Source organism: Electrophorus electricus, chromosome 5 (assembly GCF_041902795.1).
Source record: "Electrophorus electricus isolate QZ-2024a chromosome 5, ASM4190279v1, whole genome shotgun sequence".
NCBI classification, from domain to species: Eukaryota; Metazoa; Chordata; class Actinopteri; order Gymnotiformes; family Gymnotidae; genus Electrophorus; species Electrophorus electricus.
Genome location: NC_137501.1, coordinates 10024938 through 10050436, shown reverse-complemented (window position 1 = coordinate 10050436; position 25499 = coordinate 10024938). Strand labels below are relative to the sequence as shown.

General features: G+C 39.6%; 1 protein-coding gene across 8 annotated transcripts in view; it reads left to right on the top strand.

The window, feature by feature from the left end:
• Window positions 1-1253: 1253 nt before the first annotated feature.
• The window catches only part of pdzd2 (PDZ domain containing 2), a 65162-nt gene continuing 40916 nt past the window's right edge, over window positions 1254-25499 (top strand). Inside the window, exons 1-3 of one of the 8 annotated variants that reach the window (XM_081714143.1) lie at window positions 1254-1549; window positions 11877-11987; window positions 13301-14250. In XM_081714143.1, the coding sequence (XP_081570269.1) occupies window positions 13742-14250 (509 nt within the window). In that variant the 5' untranslated portion in view covers window positions 1254-1549; window positions 11877-11987; window positions 13301-13741. Of the gene's footprint in view, window positions 1550-2864; window positions 3076-11398; window positions 11414-11876; window positions 11988-13300; window positions 14251-23693; window positions 24136-25499 lie in introns of those variants that run through there. The other 7 variants (XM_035530017.2, XM_081714142.1, XM_081714141.1 and 4 more) reach the window with 7 other exon arrangements.

Below are 25499 nucleotides of genomic sequence, written 5' to 3'. Positions count from 1 at the left end.
TTTGCTGAGAAAATGGTGGTGGAACAAGGACAGGCCAAGGAATTATGTGACTTTTTGTGTCAAACCTCGCTTAGACATCCTTCTACATTTCCTTTAGACCTTCCTTATCCCACATTTCACTCTCTCACACACACACACACACACACACACACACACACACACACACACACATATATATATATATATATATATATATATATATATATATATATATATATATATATATATATGTATGTAGTAGTAGTAGTCATAATAGTAGTAGTAAGTAAGTAGAAGTAGTAAGTAAGTAGTAAATAACTATATTCTAAATGCCAATAGGCAATTGCAGGCAGTGTTTTGCTTGAGAATTTAAAATACTAAATATTTATAAAGGTCTTCAGATTAGAATTTTGATCTGACACAAACACACACACACACACACACACACACACACACACACACACACACACACACACACATATATATATATATATATATATATATATATATATATATATATATATATATATATATATATGTAGTAGTAGTAGTAGTAGTAGTCATAATAGTAATAGTAGAAGTAGTAAGTAAATAGTAAATAACTATATTCTGAATGCCAATAGGCAATTGCAGGCAGTGTTTTGCTTGAGAATTTAAAATACTAAATATTTATAAATGTCTTCAGATTAGAGTTTTGATCTGACACAAACACACACTGTGGAAATACATTTACAAAAAGTGAAGTTTTAGTTGCATGATCTGGTCCAGAAATTGCTATTTTGAAATGTTCTTACCAGTCAGTTTTATCATGCCTAGGCACATCTAAATAGTGGGAATTCCCAAAAGTCTCATCAGTGTTTCATCTGCAGGGAGAAGTAAAGCATGTTAAGAACTGTTTTCTGTATCCTAATTAAAGACACAATGTGTGACTTCTACCGTGATTTTATTAACATTTTCTTAGGTTATATAACTATCTGCGTTTTTACTTTTACTCTTAAATAAGATTCATCATAGATGGATATAAAGTTAAATAAATAGCTAAATAACCAATATGTGATTTTTTTTCTGCTTCATTTCAACTGTGATTGCAAATACCAACAGTGTAAACTGGGGCTGTAAAGCTTTCTTGTAACGAGGACGGTTACAATAGAGCCAACTTCTGACTGGACAGGGGAAGGCTGAAATCAGAAATTATAATCGTACGCCGCCTCCCAACACGTTTACCACCTAATGGCACGCTTGCTTGGATCGGAATACAGCTACACTGCATCCTCGATGTGTTGAGAAATAGTGGGCTACTCTTGACGGCATATCAGGATAATTTAGACCAACGACTTAAACGACTGATTAATGAGGGGATACAACAATAAAGTGGGCACTCGCAAACTTCCCGAGTTAGGTCCTGCAGTTGTAAAAAGTGTCCATTGAATTCCTTTGGCAGTCCTGTGAATGGGCTTTCAGACCGCGTTCATTTCAAAACGCTTTGAAGAGAGCAGTCCTCGGCATTCGACCGATTTGGCTTTGAAGGTCTACGTCCAGGAAAGCAGTATCAGCCGTGTATTCGGGAGAGGTAACAATGAACGTGATTAGACTACTTTTGATCCTAACGCTGACATCTATATCTGTAAACCAAAACCATTGAAAGAAACTATACGCGTTCATGTCGAATACTTACAGGCAAAGGCCTACGCGATACTTGGGGATACTTTCGTGTTTCCAGAAAATGTGCCGATTTTTACCGTGTTATTTAAATAGACATCTCGTACATAGAAGCAGAAAACCGTAGAGGAATTTAGTAGCTCATATAAAAGGAGTTTAAAACTTCGTTTTCATATAACTAGCTTGCTAGCTAATTATTTTCAGTGTTTGGTTACGAACCTGGTGAGCAGTCGCTAGAATAACCATATTAAGGTTATTTCTCACCAAATGGGGAAACTGACAGAATTAGTAAACAGTGTTTTAGGATGATAAATATACCCATTTGATTTGTGTAGGCTACATGCGCTTTTGTTTACTGGCTCGAGTTCATCTGAACTGACGAACTCTTACGCTGAGTCTAGCGGACTCATTCTGGAATAACGGGATCTCAACTTTTGCACAGTTGTAGACACAGTTTAGCGCAGTGTTTGCAGGGACTCTCGGTTTCTTTAATTTAACCTCATCTGTTTTGACACGTCTGCCAGTGCGAGCTTGCGCGCGTCCGTCCGTTTGTGCGCGGGAGCGCTTTGTGGTTTATGTCCAATCGCCACATTCTGGCCTGGACGGTCATCAACTTATATTAATATGAATGCCTTAATTTTTTTCGTCGTTAAGGACTAGTTGAGCGTAATTCCCATAAAGGCTGGGGTTCATTATCTATGCACCATTGAGTTACTACCTGATTTTATTTATTTATTTATTTATTTGCTACAATGTTTGCAGCGATTGATCTAGTGTAGTCATATCAATTTACGAGCCATCTTGAATTCGTATAGTTATAGTGCTTTTTGAAATACAAGTACAATGGACAGGCACAGAGGATGGTGACAGTCATGAAGAAAATTATATTAAATAGTAGAATAGGTAGTTTAGAATTAATCTCTATAACCATTTTAAGGTTTTATTGTTATTTTTTCATTAGTCAATCGTTCCCCATTTAAACATTTGCAAACTTAATTCCAAATGCCTGAAGCTACTGGTGTCACAGAAAAGGACTCAGAGTGAACATGCTGGAAAAAGTGACCAGTGGTCTGGGTGCTCTATACAAATGAAAAGGTCTGGAGGTATGGCAGCAGAGTAGCAGGGTCCAATGAGAGAGCAGCACACTGCCGGCAGGCTGGGAAACGGGAGCTCTGTCCGAGCCAAGCCAGACCGCAGTGGGCACACGGCCGTCCCCCATGGGGGTTGGTGGGTGGGGAGACCCCGCCTCCTCTGGATCAGATACTCGGAACGAAGGGGACACATCTGTACAGTTCCCACTCTTACGATGGACAGGGTGCAGGGAAGGAGAGTGAATTCAGTGTGTGGGAGAGTGGTATGTACTGTGGAGGATGCTCTAGTGCTGGTGTAAGGTATCCTAACAACTCTTTATTGCATTTTTTGAACGCTCCACACCTGGTAAGCAAAAGGTTTGATAACATGTATGTTTTAGGTTTATACTGTTGTGTTGCATTGTTCAGTCTTAACTGTTTAGTTGTACTCAGTCTAATGTGCACTGACTGGACTCATTGACTTTATTAACACAGACAGCATAGAGTAGAAAAAATCCATTAATTTTCAGGGCATTTAACAAGTTATAGTGCTAAAAAGAGCATGTGAATGCCAGTGATTCACCTCATAGAATGTTTACATATTTCCCTGTAGTGTGAAATTAGTGAGTATATGAAAATGAGTTGTGTTTTAAAGTTCCAAAGGAAAAATCAAATAGTTGTCTTTCCCTGAGGCACATTGTTTTGGCTTCCCATGTTCCCGTGTGTGTGATTTATTTAGATTTATTTTTTAATTTTAGTACAATAGGATTGGCATCCTGTGTTTGCAAGGGAGTTGTGATGTAGCTCTCCGAGCTCTTAAGTGCGCTCTCAGTCATGGGTTATAGTCCTACAAAATGTTAACCATAAACCCAGAAAAGCACAAAAAACTTCATAGATGCTGGGCATATGGAATTTAGATACTGTAGTGAAACACTATAAAGCCAAGGCCTCTCTGTAATACAATTATATGTTAAGCTATGTTATTCCAGGTACATGTTATGGTTGCCATGGGGTAATACACGAAGAAGTGTTTTAATAGAGGTGGAGATCAAACTGTTTGAATCCAATGCAAACATGATTCAACACAGCTTCAATGTGTAATTGCAAAAGAATGCTTTTTGAAACACGGGATTCTAGTTTTAAGTTGGCTTTAACATTTTTTTTTACATTTCTTTATACCATGTCAGGAATTTCATCAAACTGCCCTGGACTAGCTCTGAGCTCACATATTGTACACATTGGTAAATACATATGCTTGGTGGAATCTGTCTCAAAAGCAAAAGTAATTATTATAATATGATCTTATGAATCATCACTAATATCCTAAATATATATGTCTGCCTTCTATTTTGTAGCTCAGTACTGAATCTTTATTAGCATTGCTCTCGGAACTCACCTTAATATACCTTGTTACCGAAATGTTGTATTGCTTTTATGAAATTCTGAACACTAATGGCATACAGTTTCCCAAGTAATTGTTCCTGCCCTGGGTTTAATAAAACAATGCTATGACTTTCTAGTAGAGAACACCCTCACACCCACGTGGACACACATGCCACCAGTTGTTTTCCAGCTGTTTGGAGAAAAGCAGACATTAGTGCAGAATGAGATTGCAAACTTCTGAAAAAGAACAGGCCAAGGTGTTCTTGTCTTTTGCAGCTCTCGTTCTCTTTGTGGTTTTGTCTCTCTCTCTCTCTAGCATCAGAGCTATTTCACTGCTCTAGTCCTGTGTCCATTACATACATAGTGGTGTTTTATTCATTTATAGCACCCAACAGGACAAATATGAGCCCTTCATCATCCCACACACCTCAATTCCTCTCTATTGCAAGTAACAATCGAAGAACTAGCATAATGCACACAGTGTGAAGTGACACAGTTTAAGTGACAGTGAGACAACCTTTTGGGGCATGAAGAATCGGGTTCTATGTCAGAGATGGTCTGTTTATTAATGGAAGATTCTGGAGGTTACTGGTCAAGCTTGAAAGTGCCAGGGCACATTCTTGCCCAGCTTGCACTTGGCAGTAAGTGGAGCCGAGTCAGCTAACAGTGCCCCCACAAGCATACTCCCTGCATTTAATCTCATTTGGGGTGCTTCAAAAAATATAAAGGGGTACAGAATACCTTCAAAGATGCAGATGCAATCCAACCACAGTAGTGCTGTAACTTGTCATGCATACTTGCACTGTTCAGCTACCAGTAACCACCAGACAATTTGGTCTTGACATGTAGGACATAGTTTCCAGGTGCAGTCTCTGTGCTGGTCAGCAAGAGCAGAAAAGAGTCGGAGTAAACAGATGCAACAGCTGCAATTCAATGTGTAGACAAAAGACATTGTATTCACACTTTTTGGGAGGTGGGGGGTTGGCTTTTACAAGATGTAGCTAACCCTTATTGCTAAAAGCTGGATTAATGCAAACTCGGCCAGATGTGCGCCTCCGTCATTTTGACCAGTACCATGATCAGGCTGTTTGCACCTGGCTTTACACTGTCTGCCCTGTCCACTTACAGCGCAGGATCTCAGATTCTCAGAATACTTGGTGCTTTTTCAACATTGAATCAAATTTTTCTAGCTGGCCTTGTTTTCTTAACTGAGCAAGCATAATGATGGTGAGTCTGTTTAGCAAGTTCGTGTTTTGTCCAGAGCGTATTTAGCACTTTGACCTACATAGTAATGGCAAGACTTTCACCAACCAGATCATTTGCTAAAATACCCAGCTGATATTATAAATAGATGTATGGCTTTTAAATGGTGCCTTGCACTGCTTGTGGTAAACATCTACCCAGAAGGAATGCCACAGAAAGGTTTGACTGATGCCTTTAATCATATGGTAGTATCACATTATTCATTATCATTATCCCATTCTTCCCATGTATTTCCTCCTTTTTGCAAAGACTGGTAAAAATATATATTGTAAAGAGTTATTATAAAAAATGAAGTATTATCTCTTCCTCTTTCAGTATACAGTGTAGGAACATTCAAAGTGGACTGTAAAGGTCTTTTATTTATTTTATTATTTTTTGTTTATTTATTTAGACACACACAGAGTAAGAGTCATGGGTCAAGGATATAGACACATACACACACTGAGGTAGAGCGGCACACCACATTACGTTTTAATATATTTATTTCCTTTATATAATGTTCATAATATAACTTGCCAAATACAGAATAATCAATAAGAGCTGAAAGTAATGGCCAGTAATTTTTACTACTGCACAAAATAAGGTAGTTTAACAAGAAGGCTCAGTGTTTCAAAATGTTAAAACAAGAGAGGCTCTTGTTATCCTTTTGTTTTACCAGGAAGTCCCCACTGATATCTTTGTGTGTATGTGTGTGTGTGTGTATGTGTGAGAGAGAGATACTAATTTAAAATGAATAAGTTCATATGAAAAAAACCAACAGACTGAAGGACTTTTCTTTAGCCCCAATCAGTTATTGTTGAAATGACCACTCTAGAAGAAGATTACAGAAGACAAAAAATAATGTTTATCTACAGCAATAATAAGTATTATTTACAAAGGAAAAAAGCAGAATGTCATAGATATACACTCCTACATTCAACATTGTTCTGTACTGAGTCTACAAAAGAGCAGTACACTTACTTCTTCTCACACTAATCTAATACACTGTTGTTAAAATAGTGTTGCACCAATGGGATGAATTTCCCAGAAGTATCATTGAGGAGATATCTTACCATGATGCTTTGGGAAACATAAATATATATATATATATATATATATATATATATATATATATATATATATATATATATATATATATATATATATATATATATATATATACATACTATGTCACTGTGTGCATTCGGCCCTGGTTGTCATTTACATATGAGAGCCCAATATAAGTGCCTGCCATTGTCTCCATTAAGATCTCAGAGCTGTGATTAAGGGCTGGCAGTGTCTCACCTCTGACATCTGTGTGTGTGTTTCTGGCGGTTGTTCCCGGCACCCCCCCGCAGCGCTTGCATACCCAGCTGGAGGCCACCCCTCTTGGCTCCTCTCTTGCAGCATTTGATCGTTTGCTCCAGGATGAGCCATTCCTTTCTTTGCCTTCCCTACTACCCAACCCAGTCCTGATGGGCCATTCCTTTGTCCTCCCTACTACCCAACCCAGTCCTCATGCTGGTGAGATCCCCTTGGGGAACATTAAACCATGCAGGAGCTATTTTTTAGCAATTCATTCACTCACCGTAGGAGGGGACCTACGGGTTGTTGAGCTGTAGCTTTAAATAAGCCCCCCCTCCAGCACGCCACAAACTGTTATAGTGTGTTGGGAGTTTGCTTAGCGAATCATCCCCTAGAGATGAGCTCAGTAGACATTGAGGACCATATGCTCAATTTCGCCAGCAGACGCTGTGAATTTGAGATTGGCATCATGGTTTCCATTAGTGGAAGATGGCAATAATGTTAATAATGGGATTACTTGTCTTGGACTAAAAATCACATGCTAACTCTCCAGCTAAGTTTAAATATAAAAACAAACATTTAAGTTCCTACAGTGGTAATACTCTTTAGATCTCTCCCCTAAGTGAAGCAGGCCAAAGAAAAGTACCTGTTTTTCTGCTTTGAAAAAAATACAAGACAGTACTGTACTCTACATAAAAACGTTATTTAGGACCAGAGCAGTTTATGACTCACAAGCAGCTGGAACAACACATGTGAACAGTGACTGCACCTAAATAATAAGTGAGCTCCTTTTTCCAAGTGCCCATCACTGTGAATCTGAGTCAGCAGGTGTGCAGTAGGTGTCAGTAGGTACCAGCATGTATAGAGTCTCTCTACCCTTTTAGTAACCATAGGGGCCAAATACGAACTATTTGATATGGTGAACAGCGAAGGAAAACCATTGGGTGCTAATTAATGTTTAATTTGCATAAGGCTGTGGGGGGAGTGGAGTTAAGGTCATTCATCATTTGAAAATTAGCATAACACTATGAACATGCTTAATTTTTTTTGTGTGTGTGTGGAGATCATTAAATAAGAGTCTGTTTACTTAAAAATTGTTAATTTTGATGTAGCAATAATTTTTTTTGGTGATCATATCTGGTGATTTTAAAGATATTTAGTGTTGATGTTTAGTATTACATAATATGCATTTTGTCTTATAGTATATGAAGATTTATTTATTGCAACTACAATTTTATGTAACACTACATTTTAAGTAGTGTTTGTCGGCAGTCTTTCCTTTTCCAGTTAGAAAACTGTTTTTTTTTAATTTTATTTACACAGGCAGAAAGTACTCAGAATCAAAGTCAAATGGATCTTTGAGCTTTTTATTTGAAATGCCCCCCTTTGATGTGCTCTAGAACCATCTATCTGTCTACCACCATTCTCAACTGTTTCACTTTTGGCCTCTAGGGCTGGCTCCTGTGTTGGCAGTCCATTAAATCTTCCATTCCCATCCGAAGGAGGAGGCCTCCGTATGATATTGTGCGGTTGTAGTGCCGTGTCATGTGGGCTGGAATAGGGGCTTTGGTAATCTTTGGCCATATGGGCCCCCTGGACGGGGGAGGGGGCACACAGACTGCTCCAGTGTGGAAAACAAAGGGTGCCAAACACACTCGCCTGCGCTGTGCAGACAGCAGTCCTGGTCCCATTCAGATATCCATACACGCCATACTAATCAGTCGTCTGCTGGTTAATCACACTCATCCTCACGGTCTCAGGTCTGTTGAAGTCTGGGCAAACACACACAAAGATGAAATCTCATTTCAATTTGAGTACTTTCAACACATTTTTAGGACTTCTTAGAATGCTTGTTCCTGTTGACTAGATAGAAAACTAAAACACTGAAAAGAAACCCTTTAAATTTTTATTTTCAAATGATAGTCAAAACACAAACACAGTTAAAATTTCTGCAGTAATGGTTCACACATTCCTGTGACACTGGTGCAACCTCTTTAATTGCTCGTTAGTGCATTAGATAAAAAAAAAATTATGTTGCAATCAGACTTGAGTACAATTGCTTAGGTATGTATTATGAAAAATTTCCTGTGTGTGGAAAAAAAGTGATTTAAACAGGCCACACTTTAATTGTATGCTTCGTGACGGCAGAATTAGCAGTAGAGTCCACACTGATTACATCAGTGGTCACGTAACTGCCTTATGGTCATGCGAGACTATGTCTGCCAGTTGTCTGTGCAATCTGTTAATCTCAACCCTGTTCAAAATCAGCGGCTTGATTGTTTGTTTATGAAGTGTTCTGGGTTCTAGCCAAGTTATTTATTGATTTAAAAAATCATCCCAAATGGCTCACAATATATGGTTTCTGCTTAAGTTTATATATATTTCTTAGCTTTCTGCTGACTCTGCAGACAATACAAATGGCTGCCTGTGTCATAATCTATGATGAACATTGAGGAGAGAAACAGAGTTGATAGGTGTTCTAAATGCCATAGTGTCTATGGTTTTGTCTCATTTTCTTTTTTTTTTTTTATCTATCAGGCTCTCCCTCTCTCTCTCTCTCTCTCTCACACACTCACACACACACACACACACACACACACACACACACAAACAAGCAAGGAAACTAGGGATTGTGCAAACTAGTGATTGTAAATAAGTGCACATCAAACAAAGCTTTCTAGCATCTAATGTAGATATTTGTACAGGACCCCACAGTCCCAATGACACTATCAGTGACAAATGATAAGGAATAAAGAAAAAGGTTAAGTCAAGGACAACGTGCACCTAAACCACTGTATGAAAAAGAAAGCCAAAAAATAACATTTAACAAAACAGATTGTGCTGACCCAGTTTGGATTTTAGTTACTCTAAATCCTTAGTTACTGTGTTTTTAGATATCATAAAGGCTCTTTTGTTGTGAATGGTACATAGCACAAATACTGTCTTATAGTATACTCAAAATGCATTATTACAATACAATCACTACTTAAATTGCATATAGTTGCTCTACACGGATTACTTTAATGTCAAGATACAACTTGACACATGCATTCATCTTTTGAATTGAATTGGGTGTCTAACACATAGTTGGAGACTTGGAAATAATCCTTGACACTGATGATTTTCACTGGATGAACATTTCCATCACCATGTCTTGACCACCCAGAAGTGACACAGTGATCTTAAACTATTGTCCCGGAACACTGCATTAATTCCTGTGATTCTGGGATGCGTTTCTGATTTTATGCACCACTTCACATGTAGGGGAAATACTGTTGAATCAGCCATAGAAGTTCCAGGACAACGATGGAGCTCATTCAAAAATGATGATGCTAAAAGTGGAGGAAAGTTACTAACAGCCAGTTAGCATCTTGTAAATACAGTCATGCTAACTGCTCTCCCCTAATTGTCATTCATTCTTAGTGTTTTTGCGCGTGGAACTCCTTCGGCTTTAAAAACATCATTATCAATTAACAGTTCACGCCCAGGCTTTGGAAGTCTTTAGCAAGTGGGGGGCATGATTAATGCAAGTGTTAACCTGAGGCAATTCCGCCTAGGGCAGGTACCTTTCCACCTGTTTCCAACCTAGTTTCTGTAGTTTGGGGAATCCTGAGGGTCTCCTTCAACTACCCCCTCCCCCTCCCCCCACCCCACAATCATGACAGCATGGGATTAACGCACCATGTCTTGAGCAGATTGATGTCAATTCATGCCAGAGCCATCTGTACCACTGCCATTAGCAACCAGAGCTAGGGTTTTCCTCTAACCTAACATAGCTATCCCCCTCTGTCACCCTGCCACATCCCTCAACCTACTGACATAAATGTAATACTCATTCACTGAAATACTCCAACACTTATCACTTGTTCCTGGCCTTATAGACAATAGTGTGAGTTAACTGAATTTGATTAGTGTTTTCAAAACACTAGTTGCAGACCCAATTGTATTATGTTTACTTAGGCACAATGATTTGTTGCTCAATAAGTATATTTTTGGGTGAGCAACTAGTTTTCTGTTTTATGCCTGTTATTAATAAAATAACACATTCTGTGTTGCAATAGAAATGGGCTTGGTTGTACATAAGACTTACAGATATGAACATTATCTTGTCAGACAAAGCTATATAAACAAAGCTATATAAATTATATTTTGTATTCTAGCAACTCTGGTAACAATGAAACCTATTACTTTTGTAACTGAGAAAGACATTTGTGAGATCAAAAGGGAGATGACATCAAAGCTTGAGCCAACCCGTTATGACAATGTAGATTATGTAGTGGTGACAAGTTGACTCAAGGGCAGAACCCTGTAGGGTGATTTAAGAGCCCGCCGCAAACCCCCTCCCTTGGTCACGTTCTCTATCATTAGTCAGGGTTTCAAGAGGCCTACTTTAGAAAACTCAAAGTAAACTCCCACAGTTGCCCTCCAAGTTGTTATTGGTCCGTGCTAGTTTTGGAGTAGACCTTATGTTTTTCAACAACCACAAAGCTCAGTATCAATGAAAAGAAATCCAGCTAGCACATTCTGGTCAGTGGCAGGAATATTCAACAACCTACCTTTAATGAAAAAAAACAAGTGCTTGTGAAAGACCACCCTCGCTGTGTGGCTGACACTCTTGGACCGGCCATTGTTGGAGTCATACATGCTGTACTTTGGTTCCTCAGCAAGACTCAGGACATTTGCTTCTTCATACTTGCTGGGATCATGTCATCAGTTTTATTTTTAACTTCCATTACCTCACTGTGTGGACTGAATCAAAAAAGGCAGCAGGAAAGGTATTTTTTGAAATGTAACCCTAATGCAGAAGAGAAAGCTGCATCACTGTTTTTTGTCAGTCTAAAGCACAAATAGTAATGTTCCTAACAGAGGTCATTGTTGCATGTTTCTGAGTGTTTCCTTTGACTCCCCCTTCCTTCCAGAGGGTAATTAAATTCACTTATACTCCTTCTTCCTTTGTGAACCAGTCCAAGCTGATATTGCTCATTGTTATCTCAACATCAAACATATTTTTTATTTTTGGTAATTAGGTTCTTTTTCCATTTCATCATACAGTTGCTGACTTTACAGTGTATTTTGTGCCTTTGATATGTCTTTTCATAACATTCTTTGATTTGTGTATACAGGTGGCCCAAATCTTCTTACCTTAACTACAGTTGTAGAGCACTATTTACATTACCCAGGAAGCAAAAGTGCACAGCACTTAGTAGAACTCAATGTGTCACTTGTGCTTTCTCTTAGGTGTTGAGAAAAAGTCTTCAAAAGTGGTGCAGTGACACAGTCATGTGCCATTCTGGCTTTCCTCCATTGGTTCTGTTTGCAGGATAATACTAAACAGACGTGGACTTTGAGGTGAATATCAATGAGTGGGACCAAGCAAAAAGTGTTGATTTCAGCTTTAGTCACTGTTCTTGGTTTCTCTGTTCAGTGGAAAACAGTTGCCAGCCATTGGGAAGGTGGTGGTGGGGGAGCATAGGTTGTTGAGGGTGGGGGGCAGGTTGGGGGGGGGCGGCAGAGTGTTGAGGAGGATGTTATTATTGGCAGGGGCTCTTTTCAATGCTGTTAGCCTCTGCATGTTCGCAAACACTTCAGTGTCTGGGACCACAGGGAATAATCCTCCATCAATCATGAATAGCAATGAATGAGGTGATTATTTTAAAATAGTTTCAACATATCCGTTAGCCTTGAACACACAAGGAGTGAAGTGGTGATATGAGGGTGGCCATTGTGGTTTTAAGTGACAGGAGAGGGGGGAAATGCTAATCCTATTAGATTAAAGATCTGAGGGTGAGTCTGGGCCGTGTAGACCCTCAGTGTCACCGGGACAGGATGCTGCAGCATGAGACTCAGCGTTTAGCTCTTGAATGGAAATGGTGGATAAAGTGGGGGAAACAGTACAGTAAAGTATGTGTGAACAAAGTATGCTTTAACACAGAGCTTTTTGATTCACTGAATTGCCATGAATGCCCATCTAAGAACTGTTGTACTTTTTATTGTTTCAATAGAAGTCTCTTGCCTCATTTTGACCGCATGACTTCATGAATCATTAGATATTTGGATTTGAGTCACTGAGGGCATTGTACATAGGTATTGAACATTACATGGGTATTGACTATTGTAGGTTACTGTGAGTAATGGATGGGTTACTACTAGATACTTGTGTGTTTTACATGTGTCTTTTTATCTATCTATATATCTTACAAATTTTACTCTGAATAATTGTGCTTAATAATTCTGAATGATAATTCAGTGCTAATGTATAGCTGATGTGCAATATTGAAACTTTTTCAATTACCTTGTAAAAGTCACATTAATATTCCTTTACCAAGTATTTGATTGCAGGCAAAGCACATGTGTAAGCTTGAGTTGTGTATATGTAGCTTTTCTGAACCACAAGTTCATGCTATTTTGAGACCAAATCTAAAGTAGTAATTTTATTGTGGTCACAGCCAACAGTGTATACTTAAAAATGTCAGAAATGTGGTTCACTAAAAAAAGAGCTTCAGTTGCACCATGGTAACATCTGGCCAGTGGGTTGTGCATTTATTGTCAGATTAACATCTACAAAGTCAAGCTGATTAAATAGGTAAAGAAAGGAAATGCCTGTCACATCATAGAGTGTCTTTCTATGTGTTCTAATCAAGATTCAATCTTCCCCTTTTTAGGTGAATATTTGAAATGCCTGGAAGTCAGGCTCTAAGTCCCCTATTTCCAGCGCTCCTATGATTTCTGCTTTTTCTGCACTGGAAATTGGATTTGGAACAAACCTTGCAGACTGGCCAATGGCACGTTTTCTCTGGTTACCCCTTGTAGCGTAAAAAGCTATCCCCTTCATCTTCTCCTCTGCCTTTGTGTTTTTGAATGACATCATGGCCCTCCATAGGCCAAACGTAACACCAGGGGATGTCAGCGCTGTAGGTCTAGAGTCCAAGGGGCGCCGCATTTCATAGCGAGCCAGGCCGAGATGGAGGCAAGCCAGCTTTTGTGTATCTGATCCCGTGCCGCTGTCGGCAACCCCAGAGACGGGAGTTGGGGTGGGGTGGACTGGGGCAACCTCAGCCCACCATGAGGAGGAGGCCCAGGCAGGGACAGTACCAGCAGTCAGGATGCCCATCACCCAAGAGAATGCGCTGAGCTACCTGCCCCTGCTGGAGAGCTGGCTGAGGGCTCATAACATAGACCAGGACCCGGAGGGAGAGCCAGGCACCGACGCAGGCAGCATCGGCCCATGTCGGGCTGCCATCCGAAAGCTGGTTGAATACATCCAGCTGAACTTTACCGACTGCGAGGGTCCTCCGTGCAATGGCAGCACATCCAGAGAGGAGGTGGACGTGGAGGTAAGGGCAGTGTACATCAGCAAGGCTGATGGAGATGGGCCTGAGTTTGGCCTCAGCTTCGGTAACATCCCCATCTTCGGGGACCCTGAGGGCAAGAAGAAGAGCCGGCGGAGGCGCAGGAAAGGTGACCAGGGACCTGTGCTGGATGTGGGTTGCATCTGGGTGATGGAGGTGAAGAAGAGAAGCCCGGCAGCGCGCTGTGGGGACATCAAGCTGCGAGATGAGCTGCTGTCCCTCAACGGGCAACTGATGGTCGGGGTGGATGTAACTGGAGCCAGGTAGGACCCTTGGGGGTGATCTAGTATCGAGAATCGAGTATGTTGCCTTGAACTCTATGGTCTCCACATGCGTTGGTGCTTTGTAAGGAGGGATACTTTGCAGAACTGTGCCCTGCATGGGTGTTGACCTTTGGAAAGGCTTTAGCTTATATGGATAATTTGCCTGTATGATGAAACTATTTAGTATGCATTCTGAAAAATGAAAATTTACTAACTTTTTATTGAATTGAGAAAGTACTGTACCTTTTTACAAGAATGTAAATCAACCTAGCATGGTTTTTCTCATTGTGGAGGTTTTGTTTGTGGTTTTGATGACCCTTTGTAGAATTTATGGGTTCAGAAACTTCCCTTTAACCTGGATTTCCACTCAGTTCCTGTTGTACATTTGCTGTCATTAAATATTTAAGCAATACATCAGAGATACTTTAGACTCTGTTATGACACTACAATCTTGTTTCTGTGACCTTTGCCATCAGACATACTGTATCTTGCACAGACATGTTCCCTGACATAGGTGGATGGAACTTCATATAGAAGCTTATGGCACTGAGATTGAACCTGGGCCAGAGAACATGCCTCTGCCCCCATTGCTGCCCAGTTCTTCTGGCTCGGAGGAGGATATGTGTGTTAGATCGTAGACAGCCTTTGGTCACTCAGATCTGGCTTTCCATCTGGAGAAGCTGTCTGCCCTCATTAGTGCTGCCAAGAGTCCCAGTGTGATGAATCAGGGGTCGTGGGCAAAAATTGGTACATAGATCTTTTCACTGTATTAATCACAGTTCATTCAGTAGTGCTGGGACTGGTGTTATTACCCATTATGCAGATGACGCACCATACTTTTTCTCTACCCATCTTACCAAGACATCATCGCAAAATTTGTAGCATTACAATGGGGACACAAAACTAAAACATTTTGGAATGTGCTATCACATTACATGTGTTTCCTATTGGTAGTCTAAGCAGAAATTTGTACTTGGAATAGAATTCAAAAGAACTCATTTGTCTGGTCTGGTACCCCTTCGCGGGCTTAGATACCACTGTGGCCAAATCATTGGGTGGTGAAAAACTGAATACCATGGGAACTGACACATCTGCTTGTGGCCAGACTGTTCTACCCTGCTTGTCTAATTGGCTCATCCACAGCCAACTGTACAAAATGTATTAACAATGTAGCTAACAGTATAAAATGGCCACAAGCAGATCCAGCAGCAAGTGTATATAAACTGCAGCATCCTATCTCCCTGTGTCTTTAACCAGTATGAACAATGTGCCCACAGTTGCTTGGTTAGTGTGTTTTGTCCTTAGCGGTTGTACTCTGTAATTAGGCAGTGTATGCTTTGCTGATTAACAATGGGAAGTGTTCCTGAATAGGCCACAGAGTCTGCTCTCGCAGCGGTCCAAACCAGTCTCGCCATCCATGCGAACAGGCGGATGAGACGATGCGGGGAAGGGAGGAGGTTCCAGGGAGGGGCACAAGATTTTGACCAAGAAATGCAGCTGTTATCACAGACATATCAAGCTCTCATGGCAAAGGAAAAGCTGCAAGTCGTAATATATCTCTGAGGGAGACACAACAGGGCAGCTGCATAAAGGGGACAGAAAGACGCGAAAACCAAGCGCGACAATCATGACATCATGATGTCTTGCTACTGGAAAAGAAAATCTCATCAATTCTGTGACATATGAATGTCATTTGTGGGTTATTACACTGAGAGCATAATTATTAGGCAAATTTTATTCCTCAGGATTTTGTTGAACGAATAGAGTGCTCTCAGTTATTTCAAAATGGTATTTACAAAGGAATGTTACAGTGTTACAAAGGAAAAGTGAGGGTTTTTTCTTTCTCAGGAAAATACATAAGTGTGCAGAATTATTAAGCAACTAAACTAAAAAAAATCACACTTTTATTTAAAAAACTGAGAATATACGTGTAATAAATTAACCCAAAAAGACATTAAATAGCATTTTGAGCCTTTCAAAAACAAACATTCAGTGACCAACATAGTCTCCCTTCTTTTCAGTAAAGTCCATGATCCTTCCATCCACGGATTCCATCAGTTTCTTGAGTTGTTCACAATCAACTTTTGCTGAAGCAGCAACGACAGCTTCCAAAATGCTGTTTAAGTTTAAGTTTGGTTTATTCGTCACATACATAGCCATACACAGTATAACTCGCAGTGAAATGGTGGAGCTATTTAAAGAGGTATTCTGTGTTCCCTCCCTGTAAACCTAATGTTTGAAAACAGCCCACAAGTTCCTAATAGGATTTAAGTCAGGTGAGGAAAGGGGACAAGTTCTTATTATTGGTCATCTTTGAGGCCTTTCCTAACTAACCAAGTAGTGGAGTTCTTGGTTGTGTGTGATGAAGCATCATCCTGTATAAAGAGAATGGCATTCTTTAATGTTGCTAAATTACCTCCTGAACCTGTACTATTTCTTCAAGAAAGTGTCTTCTAGAAACTGGCAGTAGGTTTGGTATTTGATTTTCAGTCCAAGTTCAACCCGAACAGGTCTTGAAAGCATAATTTTTTATTTTTGTCAGGCCTTGCAGTTCATTTGTACCTTTTCTTCTCCTTATGTTTTTTGCAACCCTGTTTGCAACAAAATGTTTAATTGTCCGGTGGTCACACCTCAATTGTTTAGCTGTTTCAAGAGTGCTGCGTTTTACAATTAAAAAAAAGGCATTTTACAATTTTTTTAGTTTTTATTGTCAGTTAAATCTCTTTTTGTAGCCCATTTTACTTGATGTAATGAAGCAGTCTAATAAATAAGCATGCCTTCATTTAAGGTGTTTATCACTTTAGACCAAACCCTCTCATTCAAGTTTATACAGTTTGGCATTGGAAAATGTATAAGGTGGGCTTGAACCCAGGTCAGCTACGTGATGACCCCGATAGCCTATTGGGTGAGAAACTATGCTCTAATGGTGGGCCCCTGTGCAGAACAGTTAGATCGTGGAACAGGTAAACAAGAAAAGTAAATAACCAAAGGGGATTTGAACCCCAGCCACATTGGTGCAAGGCAGGCAAATACCCGCTAGACTGCGGCAGCTATAAAACTACCTGTGCGTATATCGCCCTTCAAAGGAATGGAGGACGACAAACCTAGAGGAGAAAAAATAACTAAACACCACGCCGAGCGTGGGAAAAGGAAGAACCAAAGATGCCACGGGAAGAATGGCAGCCCTGATGCCCTTGGGAAAACCAAACTAAAACTTCCCAAACAAAACCAGAAAACAGGGAGGAACTGCAATGGATAAGGGGAGCCTTGGAAGAGAGACAGAATTGAGGGGGAAAACTGCAGAGGGGAGGGGACGTGTAAAAACACAGACACCCTCGCAGCACAGAAGTAAGGTGTAGCACAAAGGGGAAAAACTGGAGAGAGGAAGGGATGTGTAAAAACACATACCTCAATACCTAAAGTTACCAGCTAGGCACTTGGTTTAGAACTTTGTCAAAGACCCAGCACTAAGGGACTGGGTCACTGGGCTTATATAGGCCTAGCCCAGCTGTTGGGTGTTAAGCCTAATTAGTGGCGTGCCTGACTCAAGGCCTCCCTCTGGTGGCCGGAGGGGGCCTTGGCCTGGCACCAACCCTTACAAAACGTACATAGAAATAATAAGATAAGAATCCTCCATAGCCTAATAATCGTGCACGCAGTGTAGACTGATTACTGTCAAAAGAAGAGCACATTAGAAGATGTATATTAGGAGCACTGGTGGGGTCAAAAAAGATTTGCAGAGGAAAAGTAGCCATAAACGCATTTAGTGTGGTGGATGTGAAAAAGATAAGTATTATATTTCCTTCTAGTTTCCAGTTTGGTGCTCGTTGAGGTTAAGCTATTGTAGCTCAGGTCCCTGAGAATTTGAAACTTAAAACAGTGATCAAATTACAGCCTTTACAAGATCAGGATATCCTAATGGACTGCTGTGCTCAGAAAAATAGCTAGCCTCTTCAACCGCAGTAAAGCATTACAAAGTACAAGTTAAACAATGAATAATTTTTATTTTATACATAATAGGCTGATGTGTGTAAATTAGACAGCATTGTTTGACTTTACAGGTGGCAAGGATTAAAAAACTAACAGAGATTGTTTAATACCACAGATTCTCACATCTGAAATTAGATCAGGATATCACAGGCAGTGACATTTGAGACTGGACAAAAATGAACCTGGTCTAAGCAGGAAATCCAAGGTCTGACCACAGGAATCAGTTCCTTTCACCAGACTCTCCTCTCATCTTACCTGTGCCAGTGGCTGTCAGAACTACCAAATACAGAGTTGGCCTTGGATGAATCCTTCAGCACTACCACAGAAGTGGATACTTGCAGCCCTGCCTTCACTGTTCCCTGAGTTGAAGTGGAGGTCTATAATGGGTAGCTAGCGCTGTAGGTGCTCGGTCCCATAGGTTTGACATGAGTGAGCCTTGGGGCTAGAAAGAACTCTGCCTGGTTGTAAAATGTTCAAAGGTGCTGAGCTGAATCAAGTGCTTTTCATGTTAATACTTTCAGTACAAAAAAGGGCCTTAAAAGAAATTTCCAGAAAAGTTTAATGTGTCTTCTTGTAGTTTTGGATGACTTTCCCTTTTTTTATAGCCTGGCTCAGCATCTGTCTGTGGAAAATGGCTCAGTGGCACTCCTCCAGGCAATGCAAAGTGTTCTCCACATGGTCAGTGGGAGAAGGCTTTATGAGGGTGGGAATGATACAGTTAGAAAAACACTATAGGAGCCATGACACATTTTTCCATAAATTGGAGTTCTGAATTCAGAGAAATTGTCAGAAAATGTTTTAAGGCTCAATCTGTTTAAGAAATGTCAAACCACAAACACTGGATCAAACAGGTTCTGTACAGTCTGCTGCTCATTTAAGAGCTGTTTTAAAAGAATTTTCCAAAGATCTTGGATGTAGTCTGAAATTAACCACAAATATCTGGCAGGAGGCACTTTAGAATCAAGGTGACAATTAAATTAAGGTTCCCACTACAATGATTCTCAATTGTCAGTCTCAGTTTCTGTCATAATTAGTTTTTATAGACATATACTGTGCCATTGCGCCATAGTGATTTTAATTGCATACCATCAATCAATTTATCTGTCCTCTCAAAACCACAATCCCAAGTCCACTGCAAATAGATTTTAACCTTATACCCAAGTGTCACCTCTAGTAACATGGAGACTAGTGAGATCTGCCTGCTTTCAGTGTCAAAGCCCCTTCTGTAAGTTAGCCCTTGTATTCTTTGTTTGCTTTGAACTCTAATTCTGTTCCTGTCTGCGTCTTCCCTCTGTGGGCCAACTCATAGTGGTAAGCATCTTTACCATGGATAACTAAGGGCTATGCTTGCCATAGTCTCCCTGGCATAAGTGAAGCCTGACTTTGCACTTTTCCCATGGCTTACAGAGAACCAAACCGTAACTCATCTGAAATGTGGTACATCAAGGAGACGTTCCCACAGTGGAAGATATGAGTTGATTCACATGAAAAGCTACGGGCTAGTAAAAGAGTTGACAGTTCTTTGATTGAACAGTGGCTTCTCAGCATCCATGGTTTGTTGCTTTTTGTAATCGAAAAGGTTACAAAAGTTTCTAACCAAAAATGTTCTAATAAAAAGTTGTGGTACAGTGGTCAAAGCATTCATATGGAATTAAGGCTGTGGTATTATAAGAACTGAACTGACACTATTATTGCACAGTATCCAGTGCTCTCTGTGCATTCCTCATTTCAAAAGTTATAGTTCATATTATTGGTATATTAACACTGTCTACAGTTAAGGCTCACCAGTTTTAATGAATTTCAGTGTCGTCTTTGAATCCAAATGATGCCACAGCCATCCATAGCTGACAGCCTGAGAAATCAAAATTGGCTGTGCTGTTAGAGAGGGAGGGATGGCATACTCTCTCTCTCCACTGTCAATCAGATTGAGACTAACCAATCATGGGCATCTGTGAGCTCATGCATTAAGAAAGGGTGGATAACCCCATCCTCCGAATGTGTTTTGTCACCTCCCCCCGGCCTTGTACGTGTGGTAATTTGAAAAAGCATGTGTCTCGGAAGAAGAATGTGACAGCCTTCACCTTCCTTGCTTGGCAGCTGTGGAGTAATCGTGGAAAGCTGTGTAGTGGTTGGGAATTGGCTATGACTAAAATAGGGAAAAATGGGAGAAAATAAAAGAAATAAAAAAACCCCTCAAAATTTAAATCTTCTCAAATATATTCAGTGGTCAGTGAATTTATTCCACCCGGTTATAGTGTAGATGTAGAACACCAAACAATTTGCATAGCTAACAGATGCTTTAGCTTGTCGTGGTTAGCATCAAACTGTCATAGAGTGACAGTAGTGCAGTATTGTAATAGCTGTAACAGAGTTTCATTGTACAAAAAAGCAAAGCAGTCTTGATTATACAGGAGTGTGCATATAGCTCAGCAGAGTTTAGGCAAGGACTAGAAGCTGATGCTTCTGCTCATGTTCATTGTTTCTATGCTGTGTAATGCCTGAGGGCAGAAGTAGGCTTTATATATGTTGGTCAGTGAATAGCTTTTTTATTATTATTATTATTATTATTATTATTATTATTAGTTGCATTTATATAGTGCCTTTCTCAAACTCAAGGTCGCTTTACTTTCACTTTTTTTTTTACACACTCACACACCTGATGCTTTGTGCTCCTGACAGCCCTTTGTATATGTTGTATAAATTCCTGTTTTGAGTTCCACAAAGAAGGGCCTTACTGCCACATGGCGGTTTGCTTATTCATGACTGTACCTCATGGCATACTTATTGTAGTGTACATAGGACCTCACTGTAGAAATAAGCAGGAAAGCTCCACAAAACTTCCTGGCCACATTTGGGGTGGGGGATTTGGGCAGGGCAATCCTAATATCCCCACCTTCACCCGTCTTCTATGTTCCAACATGTTTGGCTATGTGGCACTTGTAATCAATGTCCACTAAAGCAAGGCTGTAGAAAGCAGGCAGCAGGGGCAACAGAACGTGGAAGAGGCCATGATGTTGCTGACTGCCGATATAAGGACATGCACAGGTCAACACTGCCGCTCCTGAGGCTCAGTTGCAGTCTGGTCAGACACACTGACAGGTGTTCAGACACCTTTGTGTTTTTCAAATTATGTTTTCTTCTGACACTAGGTTTAGTTGTTTATTTGAGTAAAGGGTGTAATCTCTGATGTCACAGGAGTGAAGTTCAGTTATTTAGACGTGGTCTCATGCAGAGGTGATTATTACGATTGAAGCAAAAATAATCCTGTGCACCTTTTCCTTCTAGAGCTGATCTCTAGTATGTGATCAGTTCTGACATCATCTAAAATATGTAGTTACTTTACATTTTGTTACATCTGTTGTTGCAAGGCATATCATGTTTATTACTGTACATTGGAACAGCGTATCCGTAGTAGTCACTAATAGTTTTTTGTCCACAAGATGGCAGCAACGCAAAAGTATTTTCAAATATTTGAAGTAATATTCAAAGTGACTTGGTTTTCTCCAGACATTAAATTTAGAACATTCAAATGAAATCATGTGATCATGGCTCTAAAAAATGGTCACTGTAATTTTTCTTTAAACTAAACCATTAGCCTAGTTGATATCACATAATGAAAATTGTTTTTGCCTTGGGTTTTAGCCAATTTATGTTGAACTTTGAACAAATCCAGAAATCATTCCCTCTGTGATATTCTTCATTCAATATAGAAGGAAATATACTTACATTAAAGCTTAATATCCATGAAAGAAAGCCTAATAGTCAGTTCAAGTCCTGTTATAATCAATGTGGTCATGCTACTTATGGACCACTCTGTATATTCTAGTACCATTCGAGTACACTTCCTCGTCTTCTCAGAGCGGGTATGGGTTGTGAATGATGTTAGTGTCTTTAGGACATTTCCCCACAAAACTTCAGTTATGTGAAGAATGTGTGCCCAGACAGACGCCAGAGCTCAGATGTCCTGTGTAATGAAAAGAGACTTTGGCAGGAGACAGCCAGCCAGTGGAAACTCAGGTGCCGCTTATGGAAATTAAATCAGTGGAGAGCAAAGACATTTGTGATATTTGTTTGTTGATGTAATTTAATTCTCTTAAGCAGAGTCTCCTCTGGCCTAAATAGTAAAATATGGTAAAGGGTATTTTCTTCTTTTCAGTTGCAGTCTAGTTTTGTTATGAGAGAGAGAGAGAGAGAGAGAGAGAGAGAGAGAGAGACAGACAGACAGACAGACAGACAGACAGAGAGACAGACAGACAGAAACATTCTTTCTGATAAATTGTCTGAAAATACAGGTTTTAAGTGTCCCTCTCTCTGACTTGCCACTATCATAAACTCAGAAAAAATCGTGTTGTTCACCTCACCAGCTAAGAATGCAGCTGTGGTTACAACTGAAGGAAACATCCCTCAACAAACCTGAAACACCCTTGCATTGCTATTTCCCTTCCAAAGCCTAACTTAAACCTTGTTTGTTGATAAAGCTTATTTGTGCAATCCTACTTACATTTCCCATAGTGTGGAACCTGATTTTCATAAAGAAGTGATAAAGTGGAAATCTGAAGATCGAGTTGAGCATCGTGATACCTGCTTGATGGATAACTCGTCATAACTTTTGTTATTCCTCAGAATCTGCAGTACATACAATTCAGATAGATGGCAACATAGGAAGAAATCTGGGATAGCTCATATATAGGCATCTTTATTTATTTGTTTTTATTAACAGTTTGTTCCTTCAGGAAAATCATATAGCTACACAAAGTAATATTTTGACATGTCCTTTATGCTACTAAGTTATTATTGGTCACATGTCTGGTTACATGGCTTGTCATACTCAAAACAGGAAGTAACAGGATGCAAGAAAAAAACATTCTGCTATAGTTCAGTGACAGCTATGAGCCTTCACTTTTAGTTCCCAATATCCTAGATCTTTTACACATGTTAAATGTTCATTTTAATTACATAAAATATAATGTTCTATTATTTGGCGTGTCATTTTATAGCATGCTCGATAATGAATGACCCCAGCATGTGATTAAATGACCCTAAGAAGTTATAAAAAGTTTATTACTTTTGGAGTTAAGATTTAGAGAGCCCTTTGGTACACTGTGGGAGTGTTATGGTCTTTGGAAGAATATAACAGATCAACAGGATGAAGAACGTGTTCAAGGAAATGTATCTTTTTTTTAATGAGAATATCAAGTGCGTGCAATCTAAGGCACATTATACTTTCAGGGCTTAGTTGCTCAAAAGCAGTTATCCCACTCTTCGGAAACATAATTCAAATATTATATGATTTTCTATGAGCACGTAAAGTTGAAACAGTTCATGGGATACGTTCTACTGAGCCCTGAGAAATTTATGTCCATTATGTGTACATCATTGCCAGATGAAAAGACTCTCAGACTACTGGTCATGGGAAGGGGCGGGCCAAGGAAAGAATATAATCTGACACTGTAGTTCCGATAAACCGCTTGTTGAGCAAACTCAAGTTGGAATGTGCTTCTGAAAAAGGTGAAGATATGCTACAAAGGATTTTTTGTGTTAGTAACATAAGCGTCCGCATTAGAAAATCTTGCAGCGCTCAAACTGTGTGCGTGTGCGAGAGAACCAAGGACAGAGGAGCCCGCCAGCCTTTCCACAAGTCCTTGTCGCCTTCAGCAGACACACCGTGGAAAAAAAGCGGTTATAGAGTTTAGAATAACGCAGCGAAGAGCTGATGAAAGGTTTATATCTAATTGCTAAAGCGTTTAAAAATCTTTTCACATCGACTGTTGCTTCGCGGATTATCGAACTCATGAAACCAGAAATTTTTCACGGTTAAAACAACGTGCCAGTCGGCTGTCAGCGAAGTCGCTGTTTGGAGTCATAGGTGAAGATGAAACAGTAAAAAAACGTAAGGTAGAAAACATTTCTGTAACTTATATATACTAAAGTAATACTGTATTCTGTTGAACAGCTCGGCTACGTTTCAGGTGTGATGGTTTCATTGGCTTTTATCTTTCCTATGTTTGATTTCAAGTATTCTGCTGGTTTATTTGAACAAATTAAAACCGTTAGAAGTGAGACACGTCTGGTTCTCTATTAGGCTAGGAATACGATCCTAAATTACTTAATTATCTTAATTCTTATACGTTTCTATTACCACATTTGTCACTCACCTAGTTTAAATCAAACTGTAGCTAGTTAAATATTCTTACATGTTATTATCGAAGTGGTGTTAAACCAGTCCTTCATGTATTGGCTATTTTTTTGGTTGCTAATTCCATCGTACTTCAGTCTCAAAGCATTTGCCATGTTTTTTCGAGAAATGGACGTGCATTATATAAGGATAGCCTGTTGATTTTTTTTCTGTGTGGTCAATCCTCAATCTTGGACACACTCAATTATAGGCCTATGCATAGTAATTTCATTCCTCATATATGGCCAGTATTATATGTCACTGACAATTACTGTTAAGGAGAACATTAACAGTAACAAGCAAATTAGTAAGTGATAGTCTATTTCAGGGACTTGGACTCTTAACCAATTAATGAACATCACTTTTAAAGGCACATAGAACATCACTTTTAAAAGCACATTGTCATATTCATACTGCATATTTTCTTGTACACTCATGTTAAAATAAATCAGGATCGTGTGCTGCATATATTGGGAGTGTTGTACACTGTAGTGGGAAGCATTCTATTTCTATGGGCGTAGTGGGTAAGTGGAGCAGAGAAATCTTCTTATCTCTGAGCCACATAATCTCCCCTGGAGCACTAGACAAAGATGGATACTCTGCTTTCTCCCTGTTCTTACACTGACTTCTGAGAATACCATGTCATGAGCTCACATTTGTGAATGAACATAAGCCCATGTTTCATATTCAAAGACACAACAAGCTATTCCATGAGAGACATTAATTAGATCTATTTGCAGTCTTCACAGAGTTGTTTGTTAAATGTTAATCCAGAATGGTAGGCCTAATCTTACCATTTTATTGTGTTTATACTTTGTGTTCATTCTGACGATTATCCCTGTCGTTTTACTATTTTTTTGGTGATTTATTGGGTGAACTGGTTGAATTTTTGAAGGCTCTTATATAATCTGTATATAGAGCATTACTTTTATTTTCCTGAAAATTGTGTTATAGGTAGTTTTTGTGATGTCTGCTTTTTTCAGTCTATCTGCAGTTTGACTTTGGAGATCTGCTAGTATTAGCCAGAAACAGAGCTGAACAATTTTGGGAACATTGTGATTTTTCTGACTATTATTATGATGGC